The sequence below is a fragment of the Tamandua tetradactyla genome, chromosome 2, assembly GCF_023851605.1.
Source record: "Tamandua tetradactyla isolate mTamTet1 chromosome 2, mTamTet1.pri, whole genome shotgun sequence".
Taxonomy (NCBI): Eukaryota; Metazoa; Chordata; class Mammalia; order Pilosa; family Myrmecophagidae; genus Tamandua; species Tamandua tetradactyla.
Genome location: NC_135328.1, coordinates 44,357,194 through 44,377,157, shown reverse-complemented (window position 1 = coordinate 44,377,157; position 19,964 = coordinate 44,357,194). Strand labels below are relative to the sequence as shown.

The following is a 19,964-nucleotide window of genomic DNA, read 5'->3' as shown; positions in this document are numbered from 1 at the left end:
TACTAAGGCCCAGTAGCAGGCCAAAAGCTGTTTCTCCAAAGAAGAGTAGTTATCTGCAGCAGATGGTAAGGCTTTGCTCCAAAATCCTAAGGGTCTGCATTTTGATTCTCCTATAGGGGCCTGCCAGAGGCTCCAAACAGCATCTCAATTTGCCACTGACACTTTCATCACCATTGGATCTGCTGGATCATATGGTTCAAGTGGCAGAGCAGCTTTTCTAGCAGCCTGAAGCTGTTGCATAGCTTCTACTTGTTCAGGTCCCCACTCAAAATTAGCAGCTTTTCTGGTCACTCGATATATGGGCAGTAGCAGAAATGAGGAATGAAGAATATGTTGTTGCCAGAATCCGAAGAGACCAACTAGGCATTATGACTCTTTTTTGGTCATAGGGGAGGCTGCTTCTCCTGTTGTAACTTGGAGCTTTACAGCTTTTGTGACACATTTGACTCCTTTAAATAGCTTATGTTTCTCCCCATACATGTCCAAATGGTTTACTTTCAAGCCTGAAATAGCAAGCTGCTGGATCTTGAACTGTATATTAAGGCTTGATTTGTCTTCTGGTTCGGGTGCTCCAGACTGTCAACTGACCAGTCCTTTAAGACTTGGGAGCTTCTGTGGAATAATTTTACCCACATCCCATGTTAGTGCCTTTGTGACTGGATCAAATGTATAACTGCCTTGTGTTGGTGTCAGGTTCATATTCAGCACAACTTTTGGCTTGTGAACTGCCACTGTGATTCCTTCAGTAGTTTTTCCCATATTCTGCTTTGGTCTAACAGTAATATCAGATCTGTTTTTGATATTACAAGAACTGTTCTCCTTAAAGCTGATGCTATGTTTCACATAAACTGGGATTACCACTAAATTTTTGTGATCTGACAGGGTATGATATGTCAGAAATCTGTCTGGATAAATAAATGGCAAAACTCTTTCAGTGCTTGAATCTGATGCAGGGGTGGAAGCTGATATCATTTAGAAGTCTTGGGTTCATGAAAGAAAGGGAAAGACCAGGCATTCCAGATAGTTTTATGAAAACATTAATGACCCCCTGAATTTCTACAAAGACTGCAGATCCTGATTTATCTATAATTGCATTTATTTTCTTCACTAACATCAAAATAGGCTTCGTTGTTCGTGTACTTTACTGCCCAGTGCCATAGACACTGTATAGCTGCCCAGTTGAAACTGTGCCCCCCGCATTACTACTGCTGGTAATAGACGTGACAACAGAACGTAGAATTGTTGCTGGTCTAATCAGTTTTTTCAGAATGTTAGATTCTGTAGCCAGTGGAAATCCATTGTCTGACATTTCTTCTAATTGCAGTCTCTGAACACTCACCAAAGTAGTCCTGAAAAGTGTCAGTAACTCAGTGTAGGAACTCAGTTACAAAGAGAGGTGGCACTTCAGTCCTTAAGACAGAAACAAAGAAGAGTTTGTCCTGATAGATACAGATGAGGTAGTGGTGAGGTGTTGGAATGAAGGGTGGTCCATTTTCAATATCATCAGTTTTCTCCTGAGCATCACAGAAATAATCGGAGAGACTGGCTCACAGCACTCTTCCAGTGCTTTTCTAGAAATATGTCAGTGGAACATTTATGAGAAATAGACAGTGAATCATTTTCGCTGTTCCTGGGCCTGTCAGTGATTGGATTCTGGATCCTCTCGTGAACTAGCTGCACAAGTCCTTTTTAAATTACTACTTTCTGCCTCCCCTTCCCTTCTAAAGAGTTACTGTGACCTAACTTCTAATTCCAAAGAGTAGTCGTTCCTGTTTGTAAATCATACAGTACATACTCATTTATGTCTAGCTTCTTTTGCACAACATTGTGGTGGTTAGGTTAATTCAGGTATGTACATGTAACAGTCATACTCATCTCCATTGCTATGTAGGAATTTATTGTATGTATATACCATAATGTGTTTATCCATTCTTCTGTTGATGAATATTTGAGTTTCTCCCCTATGTTTATGGCTGTTACAAATAGCATCTTTATGAACTTTCCTGCACCTGTCTCTTTTGGTATATATATGTACACAGTTCATTTGGATGTATGCTGAGGGATGGAATTTTCTGTGTCATAGTGTATACATATATTCAACTTTAGTAGATACTGCCAAATAATTCTGCTGTTATACCAATTTGTACTCCCTTCAGCAGTTGCTCAATGTCTATTTCAAAAAATAGCATTGTTCTTTAATATTAATCATTTTGATGTGTGTTTTCTGGTATTGTATTGTGATTTTAACGTGGATTTTCATGAAGATTAATGAGGATAAGAACATTTTTATATGTTTACTGACCCCTTGTTTATCTTTTTTGGGGGGGATGAAGAATGTTCTAGTTGTTTGCACATTTTTTCTATGGCTTGTTAGTCTTTTTCAGAGATTTATGTACATCTTTAATACATTCTGATTACAATGTATCATTATTTATACAGATATATCTTTTACAAATAACTTTTACCAGTCACTGTGTGGCCTTTTCATGAAGAGGCAGGGACAGAGGTCCAATTCTGTCTTTCTGTTTCCCAACCCATGCCCTACCCCTGTTGAGGGAAAAGAGATCAGGAAAGTAGTAGAGATTGTGAATAGGGGCTAGGGTTGCTGCTAATTCTCCTGTTACCCACAGGACACATTTCCCCCATTCCCCACAACAAATCATTATTCTGGTGCAAAACATCAATGGTTCCAACCTTGAGAAACAATAACTTAAGAAGACGTAAAAGTATAGGGCATTCAAGGTAGTCTGGAGAAGCCAAAAATGAATGGAGATTTGGAAGAATTTCAAAGCGTACCTGCCTGCTTAGGTTACTCTGCTCTGTTTGGATATGAAGTAGCTATATTTATTTAATGCATATTATAAAAAACTGGCATAGATAAAGAATTACTATGAGAGAAAGAGAGGGAGGAAGAGAGAGAGCAGGGGAGAGAGAGAGATTGATTCCATCTGATCAGTGTGGAGGATGTGAGTGGGTTCATATTGTAGAAGGGAGGGGACTTAAACAGGTCTGGAGAAGCTTGAGGTGCCTCAAAAAGGGGATTGTGTGAGTAAAGTCTCTGAATGAAAGGGTTTGATGTATATATAAGTGAATGATAGTTCAGAGATAGTCAGCATTTGTATTTGTAAATGTATTACACAAAAATGGAGAGGAGCCACTTGCAGAATGTGAGAGGGATGTGTTTGGAGAGAACCACTTCAATCATATGATTTCATTACAAAGTCATATATGGTTTCATTAAAAGTTATATTCCACAACAAATGGAGAAAATGCTGACTATTTGCACGAATTCTACATTGAGGATTTTCTCATTATAATGTCACCAAAAGAAGCTACAAAGAGGAAGATCTCTTGATTTGATAATATGTAGATTGAAAACTTCCTTACATTAAAAAAAATTGCAAAGTAAGAGATCAAGAATTAACTGGGAGCTCAGCAGGGTGAATATTAGAAGCATTAAAAGTTAGAGTTCTGAGACCTGCTCTGGAGTGGGTGGTATCAAACTGAGAAATCCTCATAGCCTAGATCAGCTTTTTAAATTTGAGTTACAGAGACTGTATTTTATTAGCTTGTTCATGGATGGAACTTCAAGTTAGAGAGAAGCATTACAATCTGCTACAAAATTTCAGCCATTTACCCTAAGCCATCAAAAAACTGTTTTGTTGGTAAGCCTTGTGTTTCTGATTAAGGAATTGAGAACTCAACCTCCATTCATCTGCTTGACGCAAACCGAAGGGCTGACATCATCACATCTTACATGGGATACCTGTGCTCTCCTGGGCTCTCTGTTAAGTCCCCTTTCAACCGGTTGTGTGGCAGTGCCAGTTTTAATTATTGTCAAAGCTGTGATTGAACAGTGGCAGTGCACTGGAATTTGGAACTAGAGAGATGAATTACTATTGAAGTGGACCTTGGTGAAAAGTACTGGTATCACTGTATACCAGTCTTATTCTTTGTGAGCACACAGCTAGCAACCACCCGTGAAGTTAATCTGTGGTCATATTATTATATTAAGAATTGCCCTGAATAAAGTTTTTAATGGTAACAAATTAGAATGTTCATATAGGCCAATGGAATAAAGTCCAGGAGGTTCAAAGTGATATTTTTCTGAGGCAGGAACTCAGAAATTGAATTTTGGGCATGTTTCACAAGAGTACATTCCATTTGATGCAGCTAACCAAGTAAACGACAGCCAGCAGTTGTTATTCATTGCAGGTTTTTGTACTTAATTATATGGTGATTTTTTTTACTTTTTAAAAGCAGAAACAGAAATTGACCTCCCTACCTTGTGTTTAAGATTTCTCTTGCTTTTACTTTTGTCATTTTCTTGACAGTTGTAAGCCTTTGGAAAGTTCATGAAAAAATTTTATTTTTTGTTACTTATACATAATTAAATGATAATTCTTCAGAAAAAAAACAAGAAACAAAATGAAACAAACCAATAAGAATTAACTTGGAAATTACCAAGACAAAGAAAACAAAGATATAGTATCTGTAACATATAAAGGCTTATACAGGTCAATAAAATATCTCTAGTAGATAATGGAAAGATGATGTGAACAAATAATAAGAAAATTAAAAGTTAACAGTCTCAGCAATATGGTCCACTTACCAGTAAAAAGGAAATTAAAATTAAAGCAAAGAAGTACATTTTGGCTATTATAATAGTATGGCCATTAAGGGGAGGGGATGTAGACAAAGGGGCATTCTCATTAGGGCCTTTTGGTGACATGGATAAAGAGCCCAATAAATGTTCTACCTATAATTCCACTTCTGAAATATTGAAAGTAACATATTGTAAACATAAAAATGGTTTCTTTTAAGAGATTTCCTTGTATTGATGTTTGTGAGAATGAAATTTGAGAAACTCCCTAATCATCCATTGATAGTGAAACAGTTCTGAATATCATAAATCTTGCTTCCGATTTAATCTCAAAAGTTCATAAGGAGTTAATAATGTAGAGACAAATCTACATTATTTATTACATTAAATATTTAGCATATTTAAGTTAAAAATATAATGTGTGTTTTCTCAACAAGGTAAAAAAGCAATTAGAAAAATACAGAAAGGAAGTGTTTAAAAATACTAACAAGTGGTTGTTTTTAAATGGAGGTATGTTTTCTTTTCTTCTTTTTCCTACTTGTTTGTGTTTTACTAATTTACTATAATAGACATGGGTTGTTTTTCAGTAAAGGCAAAATATAAGGCAGAGTATAAAAGCTAAAGAATGAGAGACTTGTCATGATAACTATAAGCATTCACTACCAGAGTTTTAGAGCTAATCCCAGTTGTGTGATTTTGGACCAGTCTCCTGATTTATCTGTGCCTAGTTTCCTCCTCTAGAATTATTCTTGCTGATTTTTTTTTTGCATGGTCAGGAATTGAACCCAGGTCTATGATATGGCAGGTGAGAACTCTGCCTGCTGAGCCACCATGGCCTGCCCTCCTGCTGATTTTTAATCAGCACTAATAGCCTTCTCCATGTGGAGGACAATCCTTCTGAGAATGTTTCTTCCAAAGCTGGAATTGGAAATAGTCCCTGCAGGTTGGAACCCTCAATCCTTCTCATGTCTTGTCTGCATTTCTTATAGTTAGGTGGGAACTTTAGTTATAGATTGAGCTGCTGACTGGTTTTCCTTTTAGAATCTAAGCTTTTTTTTTTCTGTTTTCATTCTTTGGGTGAATCCCAACATTTTGGTTCTTGGATACCTGTACCCACTAAATCAGGTCACCCTGTAAGGATTGCCAGCCACTTCTGCTTTCCAGACTGCAGCTCTATCTTTGGCTAGTTGGTTCTATTCTAGTCTGGCCACCTCAGGCCTCCTCTTTTTGTTAAACCTGTTTGTGATGCTAAGCATCCATCCTGAATGTGAGACTTCCAAAATTACAATGGAAAAGTCTAGTGAGGAAGGTGTTTTGAAACTTCTGTGCTTCTACACAGAGAAGTCTTCTTTATGGAGTGGAGCATTTTCTCCAGCCCAGGACCCTCCACAATGCTCCCTTCATGTCCCTGTTTCTCAGGCTGTAGATAAAGGAATTCAGCATAGGGATGACCATTGTGTATATCACAGATGCCACCATTCCAGTTTCTGCTGTGTAGGAAGATGAGGGCTGGAAATACACCAAAAAGAGGGCTCCATAGAAGAAAGTGACTACTGATAGGTGAGAGCCACAGGTAGAGAAGACTCTGTGCTTCCCCTCAGCAGAGGGGACCCTGAGGATGGTGTGGATGATGTGGGCATAGGAGACCAGGACACAGCTTAGAGGGACCACACCTGAGAAGGCTGCTTCTATGAACATCATCACCTGGAAGACATGAGTGTCTGCACAGGCAAGCTTGAGGAGTGGGTGTACATCACAGAAAAAGTGTGGGATAGAATGGTAGGCAGAAAAGGAGAATTGAGCCATCTGGAGAGTGAGTGAGAGGGCCAAGAGTTGGGAGCAGATCCAGGATGCAGCCATCAGCAGGAAGCAGCGTTGGGGCTGCATGGTCATGGTGTAGTGGAGAGGAAGGCAGATGGCCACATAGCGGTCGTATGCCATCACGGTCAGCAGGAAGTCATCCATCAGGGCGAGTACTATGAAAAAGTGCATTTGCATGAGACATCCAGTGTAGAAGATGGTGTGCTGCTGTGTCTGGATGTTCACGAGCATCTTGGGTGCAATAGTACAAGTGAAGCAGGTCTCAGTGAAGGAGAGGTTAGCTAGAAAGAAGTACATGGGGGTGTGGAGCTGCAAGTCAAAGACAATGACCAGGATGTTGAGCAGGTTTCCAAACATGGTAACCAGGTACATGCCCAGAAAGAGCATGAACAGTAGAGGCTGCTGTCTTGGGTGCTGAAAGAAACCCAAGAGCAGGAAGTCTGAGATGGTTGTTCGGTTCCAAATTTCCATTTATAGAAGAAAAATTGGAAAAAATCTTGTTTCAATATAGGCAGACTAGAAAAAGAGTTATATCCTTCAAGTCCTGTGGTCTGTTTTACTGCATTCTTTTCAAAGATCACAGAGAAATGCTTGTATCTCTTGGTGGTAGGCATGTAACCATGTGCAGAGGTATGAACTCTGAATGATGATAGAGATTTAGATGGGGTGAACTTTGCATACTAGTTGTCTTGTGAATTATCCTGTAGCCTTCCTGAAGGATGTGGCCCTGGGATCAGATGTGAAGATCCTAGGTTTTAGTTCCCTTTTCTTCTTTAAATAACAAAGCTATTTCATTGGATTTTGAAGTTTTCATAAGATAATCTTGGGGCTGTGCATTTACTATGGGCAAGCAGTGGTGTGTGTGTGTGTGTGTGTTTGGCAGAATTGAAGGGATAACAATTTACACAAGGTTGGTGAGAGTGAGACTCAGTCATTCTTGGTTTGTTGGGAGTACCTGCCCAATTTTTCCATTGAAGACACATCAAATGGGTTAATATGGATAAAATAACTTTACAAACTGAAAAGCATTTTATAAGTAAAGGCTTCCATCATCTTCAACATCATCAGCATCATCAGTTATTAGGAGTGTTGGCTTTGGTGTCTTGTAGACTAGATGCATCTTTTCCTGCTGTTACTGCCTGTGCATTCTCTTGCAACATACACATCTTATTTTCTCTGAGCTTTCGTTTCCTACTCTGTAGAATATGTGCACACTTTATTTAGCTTCTGAAAATAGTCAATTAGATGAAATAGAATGCTAACACAGAATGGGCCATCAATATATTGTGTCATAGTTATTACAGTTATTGGTGATAGTAGGAAAAAAAGGGATCCCAGGTGCCTCATGCTAGGAGGCATGATGAACAACGCACCTCCCAGCTCTAAATCTCAATTGCCTTTTATATTTTGGGAAATTATTTACTTCCTTGAAGCCTCATTTTCTTAACTGTAAAATGTGGATCTAATCCTACCACATAGGACTTTGGAAAGCATCAAAATGCCAGAATTAGTTGAAGGTTTATTCAGGACCCATTATATAAAATTAAAATGATTCTCACATTTACATTTGGACAGCGTGGAAGGATGATGACATGAACAGGCAATGGCAGCATGAATTTATGACAGGCTCTTTGATAGAGGAATAAAACACACTGTTTGTAGGACTTGACACACCTTCATTTGACACTAACCCTCTTATGGGCTGTGACCTTGAATGAGTTGTTTGTTTTTTCTTGACTCTAATTCTTGCATCTGCTTGAAGGAGATGATAATAATTTCCAACTTATAGAATTGTTCTGAGGATTGAATTAGTTAAGTCCTACTTTGAAAGAAGTAGGGCAATGACTGGCTTATATAAAATGCCTGTCAAACATTAGTTTTTCTTGATATTATTGTTTCTCTTGTTGAAGTTAAAGAAAATGAGGGTGATTTCTAGAGTAATCAATTAGTCCATTCAGTTTGCCCAGAAATTTCTGAGTTTTAAAACTGAAAGTCCCTGTATGCTTAATTTCATGTTTAAACTTGGCTTGGTTTTGGTGATCAGTTGTTTTGCCAAGCAAGCAGTGGCCTGATTGTTACTGTGAGGTTATTTTGTGGATTTAAATCATTAGTCGATTGAGTACATCTTTGTCTTATTACCTCTTTTCAGCAAAGGAGATTGCCTTAAGCAGTGAGAGAAGTGTTATCCTTTAATTGAAGATCTTAAAGGAGAAACTGGTGATTGCAGCTGTCAGAAAGAAGAATTTTAACCTCTATAGCCTGACTAATACAGTCCCATTTCCCAGGAAACCCCTGATTTCTAGGAACACTGGAATGGCTGGTCAACTTACACATTGCAATTTCCTGGTCACTATCTGTGGGGAGTTGAGCCTTGAAAACTGTAAATTTCACTTAAAGATTCATAGCTACCATTGTCATCAGTATCATCATCGTGACTATTGCGTAACTATGACTTGACTCTGCAATATCATGACAAAATTTCCACCTGTACTAACTTGGTCGAATCATTTCAATTCTACCTAAAATAATTCTGAGGCTCATGTTAGAACAACAAAACAGCACTTGGTGAAGTATTACGTGCTTGGGAAATTGTTATTGTCCTTGGGTGATGACATAGAATGGTTCTGAAAGTGACTCATGATTGCGTGACCTGAGAGTGAATTGTCCGTGCATAGTAAAGGAGCTTTGGGCCTGTTATTGCACAGTTACAAAATCTCGGCCACTGCCAGGGATCTGGGGAAAGTTGGTCTGCATTGACTTCAGGCTAGATTCTCAGGGAATTCATGAATTTTGAGTCAAGCTATCCTCGTGTTGATCAGGAGAGCCAGGATGGATTTGACTGAGTGAGTAAAGGGTAGAAAGGAAGAAAGAATAAGAGAGAAATTTGTATGTATGTGTGTGTGTGTGTAATGTCTCCCATCTCAATCCCCTTCAATCCTTACCTGGAAATTCTGGCCATCCCCAGATCCCATCATCACTGAAGAGACTGAATATGCTTCCTATACTCCATCTGCCTGCCCTACTTCTCCTCTAGCACACTGGCTGGAGCACAGATGTCTTCCTTTCCTGAAGCAGGTAGCACTGACTGAAGGCTTCAGGCACAGGAGGCAGGAAGAGCTGTTGACTTTGCACATGGACTGTCCCCTGGGACTCAGTCCCACACCTCCTAGTTAGAGATAGGATGGGGCAAATGCCCAGCCTCTCAACTGTCCTCTCTGGGCCCTGGAGTCCTGAATCCCTGAAGTTTAAGAGTGACCACTTCTGGAAACTGAAAGGCTGCTCCTGGTACCCCTCCCTTGGGTAAGAACATGAGGGTTCATCTTCCTCCATCCTAACCTGCCGTGGAGTACACACATTTTAATGATTCTAATCCTTATGAAGAAAAACCATTCTTTCCCTCATGTAAATAAGAATAAGGGAATAGAGCAGATTTGGTGTGAGATGATCAACACAATCATTGCCTTCAAATTCCTATATTTCTGTCATGTGGAAAAAATGCACAGATTTGTTCCTAGTGTCTCCAGAGGCTACATTTTCTTATCCTGTCAAGTACGTGCACACTTTATATAGTGATTATAAATAATCAATGAGTTGGCATATTCAAAGCACTAGCTCAGATATGTAACATCATATTTAAAATCTTAGAAGCTATAGAGGCATTGATCTGGCCTCCATCAAATTATTTCTAATTTTTAAATTATGGAATACATAATATATTTTAAAAATGTATAAAACATATAGGAAAAATTTTCTTTTAGCTTACTATTTATATAAGTATGTATAATCATATATTGTTTATATTTGCCTATTTTTGTCCTTTCCATAAATGGAATAATTTGGTTTCTTTCACTCAATATTATGTTTTTTTTTTTTTTTTCTTTTAAAGAGGGAGGAAGGGAAGGAAAGACAGAGAGAAGGAAGGAAGGATGGAAGGAAGAAAGGGAAACATCTTTAAACATTTTCTTGTTTTATTGTATTTTGTTTGTTTGTTACATGGGCTGGGGCCGGGAATCGAACCGAGGTCCTCCGGCATAGCAGGCAAGCACTTTGCTCGCTGAGCCACCGCGGCCCGCCCCACAATATTATGTTTTTGACATTCATTCATGTTGATACTTGTGGCCATTGGGCATTCTTTGTCACTGTTTTATGGTAAAGAGCCACATGTTCTTATTCAGTATCTTTAGGGCTTTTTATTTGGAATGCACAATGTTTTCAATTTTAGAAAGGAATATTGTTGAATATATTATCTATTGTATGATACTAACAGTGAGTTCAGAGGATACACACCATATTCAAACACACTGATATTTTGACAAGTGAAATGGATGTGGATATTCATACCAAGTGGGATACATAAAGATTTTTAAATAGCCACATGCCAGTTCTTGAGAGGTTTTGCCACAAAATGAGTCAATTGAATCTGTACAAAATAGCTTTCAGTGATGTTTGGATTTCAGGATTGCAGATAAGGGATTGTGGATTTATACTGTATTGTGGAATTCCATCATAGTGTATTTAAGTATTCTAATGTTGATGGGCATTTGGGTTTGTTGCCAGCTTTTACCATTCCTTTTTCAAAGGATATTTTTTATCTCACATGGAACTTTTTATTCTCACTAGAATACATAAATGACATTTGAATAAATATAGCATAGCCTCCTTTATTGCTTACTTGTTCTTTAAAAAGGTTTTCCACTTGCAAGTTGGAGAAATATTCTGAGACCATCATTTCACTAAGGAGAGCATCTCTATAATAAGAATAATTTACCATTCCTTTATTCTATTATTGCTATTTTAGTAATAGCCCAGACTTCATTAGTTCGGCAGAAATGGCTGGGGAACTGCAAGTTTGTTTCCTATTCCATCTATATCCAGTTAAGTTATATAAAGCTTAAAAATGAAATAGCAATAAATGAGGTCAGATGTTCAAGCTTGAATAGTCTTTTCCTCTTTTATCTTTAATAAAAAACTTTAATAATATAAATACTACTATGAACATCATGTACAGCCTCCTGGTATACCTGTTCAAGTATCATTAGGCTATGTATCAAGAAGGGGAGTTGTTTGCTGGCTGACTGATTAGTGCATTAGTTCATATCCTCCCAGAAGCAGATGTCAAAATGGAATTAGCTGTGTAAGAGATTTATTGGGAAGGGAGCAGGAGAAATCAGGAAGGTCTTCAGATTATGATGCAGACCTGACATGGGAGGAAGAAAAGAGGGAATAAAGGATGATTAAGGTAAGAAGAGTTTCAGACCTCAGCAAAGTACCAAGAGAGTTTCAACCATGCCAATGAGGAATCCACGAACCAAAGCTGCCCATTGGAGGAGTCCTGTGTTTCTCTGAAATGGGCCTGGCTTGGTGCTCATTTGTTAACTGGCAACAGCCTGTATAAGTGTGGACTTTGTACAAACATGGTAGCACACCCAGGAAACCAGTAGCTGGGTCATTACACAAATGTACTGCCCACCACAGGAGGTCTGAGTGGTGCATCTTCATGCCTGCCACAGTGTTCCTTTTGTGCTACACATGGCTGTTTTTCCACACAAGTCCAGTGAGCTGATCCTCCTTGGTTTCCATGGGCCGCTCTTATTCAGGGGAAACCTCGAAGAGAGAGGTAAGTGGAATGAAATACCCACCCCTTTGCCACAGTTAGTATCAAGGTGGCAATTAGTATTCATCCTTACCCTTCTCCACTATCCATTCTGAATTCCTCTTCTTTCACATTGACAAGTTTTTATGTGACCCAAACCTTCACTCCTAAGATGTCTGTGACTTTGATAAGGACACCCTTCAAAGGCCAAGATTGCGGCATGTATCCATCACAGTTACAATTGTGAAAGGAGTACCACAAGGCACCCAAGTGTATCACCCAGGTTGCACATGTATTGCTTCCTGTTCCTCTTGTGTGAAAGCAGCCTTACCTTGAGAATGGGCTTTGTCTGGGAAAATGGATTCGATGTCCAGCTATCATCACTGATTGGTATTTTCCCATCTGCTCTGATCATCTAAAATACTTAATTTATCTGTCTCAAGTTATAGAGTTCCAAATTCTATCTCAATAATAATAGTTGATTATCTCCATTATGTACATGAGAAAAGTGAGGCTGAGAGAAATTTAGTGACTCAGTCACGGTCACAGACTTGTAAGACTGCAGAACTTAAGCTCCTTGACTCAGAATCTTAAGTTTTCTAAGTTACAGATGTTTTATGTGAGCTGGCCCATATAACTGAAAGTTTCAAAATATTACTACAGAACCTTTACTTGCTTTGCATAAGGACACATATTAATGGCAGAATATCAGTCACCTATGAAATAATTATGGACCAAAGATTGCCAAACAAAAAGAAGGAAACTATGTGGCTATTTAAAATTGAGTAAGGTGTCTCTATCTAGGACTCAATTTATTTATTTTTACTAAAGAGTACAATTACCTTTGATTGCAGTTATCTTCTCTCTATTCAGTGAAATGTAGTTACTTTTGAAGGCAGGAATTGTGATTGTTATATCTTTCCATTCTTCTTGACTACAGGTACTGGTATGTAGTAGTACCTGCTGCATTCATGGTTGAATGAATGATGCTGAGAAGTATCAGAATATAGTTATGCTATTCTACCCTCCTGGTCAGCTTTCTCAATGCCTGCTTCATGTCCTTGTTCCTAAGGCTATAAATGAAAGGTGGTTAAGCATAGGGTTAACTACCATATAGATGACAGTAATCCCATGGTCCTTTGTCACTGTGTAGGTGGGCAAGGGGTGAATTCACACATATGATGGTCCTATAGAATAATGCCACAACTATGAAATCATGACACTAGTGATGAGCAATCTGAGGATGAAATTAAGCAAAAAAATTTCATAGACAGTAGCAACTAAAGGAATCAAATATCTAGGAATAAATCTAACCGAGGATGTAAAGGGCTTGCACACAGAAAATTATAAAACATTGTTAAAAGAAATTAAAGAAGGCTTAAAAAAATGGAAAGATGTTCCATGTTCATGGATTGGAAGGATAACAATCATTACGATGTCAGCACTACCTGAATCAATTTATAGATTCAGTACAATGCCAGTCAAAATTGCCACAAGCAGAAATGGAAAAGCTAATCATTAAATTTATATGAGAGGGTAAGAATAGCTCAAGTCATCTTGAAAAAAGAATGAAGTTGGAGGATTCACACATCCTATCCTTAACATGTATTTCAAAAGCACAGTAATCAAGACAGCATGGTACTAGCACAAGGACAGGCACATAGATAAATGGAATAGAACAGAGAGGTCAGAGATCAACCCTCACGTTTATTACAATCTGATTTTTGACAAAGTGGCAAAGACTACCCTATTGGGAAAGAATAGTCTCTTCACCAAATGGTGCTGGGAAAACTGGATATAAATATGCAAAAATAGAGGAGGACCCCAATCTCACACCATATACAACAATAAACTCAAAATAGATCAGTGACCTAAATGTAAGAACCAGGGCCATAAAACTTCTAGAAGAAAATGTAGGGAGGCATCTTCAAGATCTTGTGGTAGGCAATGGTTTACATTTTACATCCAAAACACAAGCAAGAAAAGAAAAAGAAAATAGATAAATGGGACCTTCTCAAAATTAAAAACTTTCATGCATCAAAGAACTTTGTCGAGAAAGTGAAAAGAAAACTTACTCAACGGGGGAAAATATTTGGAAATCCCATATAAGTCATAATATCCAGAATATATGAAGAGATCCTACAACACAACAAGAAAAAGAGAAACAACCCAATTACAATATGGGCAAAAGGCTTGAATAGGCATTTCTCCAGAGAGGAATACAGATGGACCAAAAGTGCTTGCATGATTAATGATGATGATGCCCATCATCACTGCTACTAGGGAAATGCAAATCAAAACCACGAGATATCATTTCATACCTATTAGAATGGCTACTGTTAAAAAAAGAAGAAAGCTACAAGTGTTAGAAAGGTTGTAGATAAAGAAGAACACTCATTCACTGCTGGTGGGAATGTAAAAAGGAGCAACTGCTGTCGATGATTGGGTGGTTCCTTAAAAAGTTAAGTACAGACTTGGCATATGATCCAGCAATCCTGCTACTGGATATATACCCAGAAGAACTGAAACTGGGTTACCAACAGAATACCACACACTGCTGTTCATAGTGGAATTATTCACAATTGCCAAAAGATGGAAGCAAACCAAGTGTCCATCAGCTGATGAATGGGTAAACAAAATGTGGTATATATATGCAATGAAATATTGTTCAGATATAAAAAGAAATCAAGTACTGATGTAATGACAACGTGTATATCATATGGTATTGAAGACATCATGGGCCAGACTCTGTGATAGATGCTGGGGGATACACCAATGAACTAAAAAGAACACCTGACTCTACTTTCACAGAGCTGACTGGCTAGTGTAGAAACCGTTTGTTCAGCTTTTCCAGGGTCATGGAGGTAGCAAGTAGAAGGAAAAATTTTAGAGGATCGTATGGTAGCCCATGACGAATTCTGGGATCTGTCCTGTAACTACTTATTGAAGAGTCCTTTTGAAAACTATTGCTTTTTTATTTCTTTGCCTTGTATGTGTGTTATACTATACAATAAAAAAGTTTTAAAATAATGCAATTTTAACCACAATCTATCTTCTGGCAACCTTCAGTCTAGATTCTAATTCTATGAGTTTGCCTGTTAAAATTAGTTAATAACAGTGAGATCATACATTATTTGTCTTCTTATGACTGATTCATTTCACTCAACATGATATCTTAAAAAATGAAATTTTAGGATATGTGTATTATTAGCATGAAACTTAAAAGGTAAAACAGGACTTGTACAGCATAGTGAACCCTATTGTAGATGATGTACAAGTATAAGAACGTTCTTTCATGGGTTATAACAAATGTATAATTCTAATACAAGGTAGTAATAATAGAGTGGTATATGGGAAGATACACTTAATGTAAATAATGTACTATATAGAGAACTATTTTAATAATCTTTCATCTGTTGTGACAAAGATAACTACTGTTAAAAAATACAAGTATAAAAAGGTGCTATCATCAATAGTAACAAATGAAAATGTTGGTGATGGGGTGGTCCATGGGAATCCTGTATGTTATCCGTGATTGTTTTGTAAACACACAACTTCTTTAATTAAAAAAAAAAAAGATTTCTCAATTTCTAACACTCTGGTATGGGACCTGGGTGTGCTGATAGAGTTGAAAAGTATGGCTGTGTGTTAGTTAGATTCAGTTGTCAACTTGGCCAGGTGAGCATACCTATTTCTGTTGCTGCAGACACAAACCAATGGTACGTGAATCTCATCTATTGCTAATTACATCTGCAGTCGGCTAGGAGGTGTGTCTGCTGCAATGAGTGACGTTTGACTTAATTGGCTGGTGCTTAAATGAGAGAACGCAATGTAGCACAGCCTAGCAGCTTGGCATTCCTCATCTCAGCACTTGCAGCTCAGCCCGGGCCCTTGGAGATGGAGAAAGAAATCACCCCGGGGAAAGTTGTTGGAACCCAGGGGCCTGGAGAGAAGACCAGCAGAGACCATCCTGTGCCTTCCACGTAAGAAAGAACCTCAGTGGAAAGTTAGCTGCCTTTCCTCTGAAGAACCAACAAAATTGGCTTTTTTTTAATTAAAAGCCAATCTGTCTCTGGTGTGTTGCATTCCGGCAGCTAGCAAACTAGAACAGGCTGCTTACTCAGGAAAGAGATGATGGCTTCCAGGGTGGTCACTGGAGGGTGTAGCCATCTTCTCCTCAACCTCAGTGATCCTTGTTATTAGGGGAGAAATGGGGGCTGGACAAATAGGTGAAACTCTTTTATCAGGCAAAGAAGGAAAAATCCGCAGACTTGATGTGGGGGGTAATAGGCTTTGTTAACCTTAGGAGTTGTGTGTATGAGTGTCATCTCAGCCCCTTCTCTTATTACCTTTAGAAAAGTAGTCTTTCAGTGTATCCCCAGTCATTGAAAACATGAAGCTCTTTCTTATCCCCAGCTACCGTACTAGCTCTTCATGTTTCATTGAATGATATGGAGGAAATATCTGGACCAAAGTGATTGCATTTCACATTATCTCACCCCAAGGAGATAGGCAATCTTTCAATCCACCATCACCAGGGAGCTCCTTAAAGAGGGAGGTTTGGGAGAGGAGTTAGAGAGACCTTGAAACTCTGGATTCCAGGTTGACAATTTTCTTTGGATGTATGAAAATTGGCAGCTTGTTATCATGTGATTTTGGAGGTGATTAAGGCAGGTCATAGAGAGGGTTTGGGCCAGGGATGGTTTCTGGGCTCTTAGGGGAAGAATGTGTAGCACCTGAAAAGGATCCAGGGCTGACAGTTATGGTTCCTGGATTCTACTTTGTCAGTGAGTGAGTGCCCCTTAGGGCAAACTCTGCCTCTTTGAGGTTTAGTTAGTTGTGTATAAGATGGGTTTAGTAGAACCTATATACCAGAGGTGGCTGACTGGAGAATTACAAAAATTCATGGATGAGAATATTTTCATATAATCATATTATATTTTCATATAATCATATGTGCCACTTTATAGGTAGGCCTGCAAGTGCATTGTCCTTGTTTTTGTTGATGAAGGAATCAAGGCTCAGTCCAATTAAATAACTTGCCCAAAGTCATTTAGCTAGGAATCTCTGGACTTAGAATTCAAATCCAGGGTTGTCTTGCTCTTAAATTCCACATTTATTCCACATAGTTGTGCAACAACTACACTCATGAAGTGCCTCTTATGCTCCCATCACTTTCTTCTCTGAGGTACTAGCCCATCCCTGGATAGTCTACAAACCCAGCTATCTCCATGACCCTGGTAAAGCTGAACAAACTGTTTCTACACTAGCCAGTCTGCTCTGTGAAAATAGGGTTAGGTGTTCTTTTTTAGTTCATTGGTGTAACCCCCAGCATCTATCACAGAATCTGGTCCATGATGTCTTCAATACCATTTGTTAAGTTAATATATGAACGTACCAGACATAGAATTCCTTTTCAATATTTTTGAAAAATTTAAAAAGTAATTCCAAAATGAAATCAGATGTTGTTGCTGTGTTACCAAAACAATAATTATATTTATAATGTATTTAAAGCCTTAAGATAAGGGAATAAATCTGGTCAGCAATAGCAAACAGAGAGACCTAAAGATGTCTATATATAGTCTGATTGACGGTCGCCATTTTATCAACTAGCTTCTTAGAATGAGAAAGCTGGTAAACATTCTGAGATTTTGCCTTTAATTATATCACTCCTTTGCTTAAAACCTTCAATTTATTCACTAATTCAGCACAATATTAGATGCTAGGAATAAGGAAATCAATCACACTAAGCCCTCATTCTCACAGTCTAGTGCAGAGGGAGGCATGTAATCATACAATTATTGGATTTTATGTCATAACAATTTTTTTCTCTTTTTACCTTTACTGACAGTCTTCATTTTTATACTCTTCTCCACACCTCCCTCTCCTGCCTTTTCCTGTCTGCCTATAGTGCTCTCCTTAGTATTTCTTGCAGAGTTGGTCTCTTGGTCACAAATCCTCTCAGTAATTGCCTGAAAATATTTTAATCTCCACCTCATTTTTGAAGGACAATTTTGCTGGATATAGAATTCTTGGTTGGTAATTTTTCTCTTCTATAATCTTAAATATATCATAGCACTTCCTTCTTGCCTCCATGATTTCTGCTCAGAAATCCACACATAGTCTTTTTGAGCTTCCCTTGTAAGTGATGGATTGCTTTTCTCTTGCTGCTTTCAAGATTCTCTCTTTCTCTTTGACATCTGACAACTGATTAGTGTCTTGGAGGATGTATATTTGGATCTGTTCTGCTTGGGGTACTCTACACTTCTTGGATCTGTAATTTTTTGTCTATCTTAAGACTTGGGAAATTTTGGTGATTATTTCCTCCATTAGTCTTTCTCCTTTTCCCTTCTTTTCTGTTTCTGGGACACCCACAACACGTATATTCATATGCTTTATGTTGTCATTCAGTTCCTTCAGATCCTGCTTATATTCTTCCATGTTTTACCTTTATTTTCTTTTGTGTGTTGGATTTCAGATATCCAGTCTTCTACTTCACCAATCCTTTCTTCTGCCTCTATAAATATATTTTTATAGATTTCCATTGTTTTTTTTAATCTCTTCTGTTATGCCTTTCATTCCTATTAGTTCTGCAATTTGTTTTTTCAGTCTTTTGAGTTCTTTTTGTTCACCCAATGTCTTCTTTATATCCTCCCTCAACTCATTGGTTTAATCTTTGAGATTTTCCATGTCTACTTGAACATCCTGAATTAGTTGTTTCAACTCCTATATCTCATATTAATTGTTGGTTTATTCCTTTGACTGTTATATCTTCAATTTTCCTTCTATGACTCAATGATTTTTGCTGGCATGTAGGCATTTGATTTTCTTAGTTCATTCTGTAGGTTATTTTCACTCTTTTACCTAGGATCTTCTTGCTGGATGGCTTTGTTTTCTATCTTTTCTTTGACAGCCCGTGTAACTTATTGTAGACCTCTAACATAGGTTTTGTTTAACTGATCAGAAGTTTTCAGTTCTTGTTTTTCAATTTCTTGTCCTGCCTACATGGTACCTTTTTTTCAGGAGAGTCTCCCAAGATATTATAGACCCCAGTCAGATTTTCGCAGACTGGATTTGCCTCCTTTCAGAAGGTAAGAGTTGCCAGCATCAGTTTTCCCTTGGGGTGAGACCCAACAGGTTGTCAGACTTTCCTGTGAAGCCTCTAAACTCTGTGCTTTTCCTGTTTTGCCCAACAGGTGGCACTTGTCTGCTGTGGCTTCCCACCATTGTAAAGTGAGGTCTTGTCTTTAATTTCAGCAGACAGCCGAAAAACAGCCAGGGCATCTTTGAGACAGAGGTGAAGTTGTAGGTTGGCATTAATTGCTTTAGTTTTCTAGTCCCTGGGTCCTGAGTTCCTTCAAGGATGGACTCTGCTTGAGCTAGGCCCCACCTTTCTCTTGGGGGAAGTACAGCCTTTAGGGAATTAAGTCCTTTAACCTGATTAATTACCTTGTCTCTCAGACATGCTTAATTCTGCCCTTGTCTGGGGCAGTGCTGGAGCCTGAAAAGGCTTCAGGTTCTATTTAATGAGTTGTTAAGTTCTAGAAAAAAGTGAAAAAAAAAAGCCTTTTCAGAGTGATGGAGGGGAGGGCTGTTCCTCAGGTTTGTCAATCAAGAGCTTAATTTGGTATGTGGCTCTGTGTATCTCCAGGGTTTATGTGCCCCCTTTTCTTTGGGTTGAGCCCTTTCCCATATTTTGTGCTCTCTGACTCAAAAAGTTTTTTTTTTCCCATCAACTCTGCCCCCCACTCTGCATGAGCAAAAACTCCTAGTGCCTTTAGTTCTTATTCCAGGTTTATCTGTTCTGGGGGCCTATTTTCAGTAGTCAGAATTTGTTAATTAATTCTGCAGTTGGAGTGTAGTTGAGCTAAGCTCTTGATGCTGGTGAATTCTGTTTCCTTTCCCCTTGGGTAACTAACCTGCCTTGCCTCTGGGGGGGGGGGTGCC

At 38.4% G+C, this 19,964-nt stretch overlaps 1 protein-coding gene and 2 pseudogenes across 1 annotated transcript; 1 reads left to right on the top strand and 2 right to left on the bottom strand.

The window, feature by feature from the left end:
* Nucleotides 1-366: 366 nt before the first annotated feature.
* On the bottom strand, nt 367-1,619 carry LOC143656132 (AP-3 complex subunit mu-1 pseudogene; annotated as a pseudogene).
* A 1,828-nt stretch (nt 1,620-3,447) lies between these two features.
* On the top strand, nt 3,448-4,100 carry LOC143656129 (E3 ubiquitin-protein ligase RMND5A pseudogene; annotated as a pseudogene).
* Nucleotides 4,101-5,953: 1,853 nt separating this feature from the next.
* LOC143656124 (olfactory receptor 1G1-like) lies at nt 5,954-6,895 on the bottom strand. The gene has a single exon (XM_077127913.1). It carries the CDS (start codon nt 6,893-6,895, stop codon nt 5,954-5,956), a length of 942 nt encoding a protein of 313 aa, XP_076984028.1.
* Nucleotides 6,896-19,964: the final 13,069 nt, after the last annotated feature.

Bases quoted from the DNA above. Each gene is read 5' to 3' on its own strand.
- LOC143656124 (XM_077127913.1), bottom strand. From the start codon at position 6,895: ATGGAAATTTGGAACCGAACAACCATCTCAGACTTCCTGCTCTTGGGT.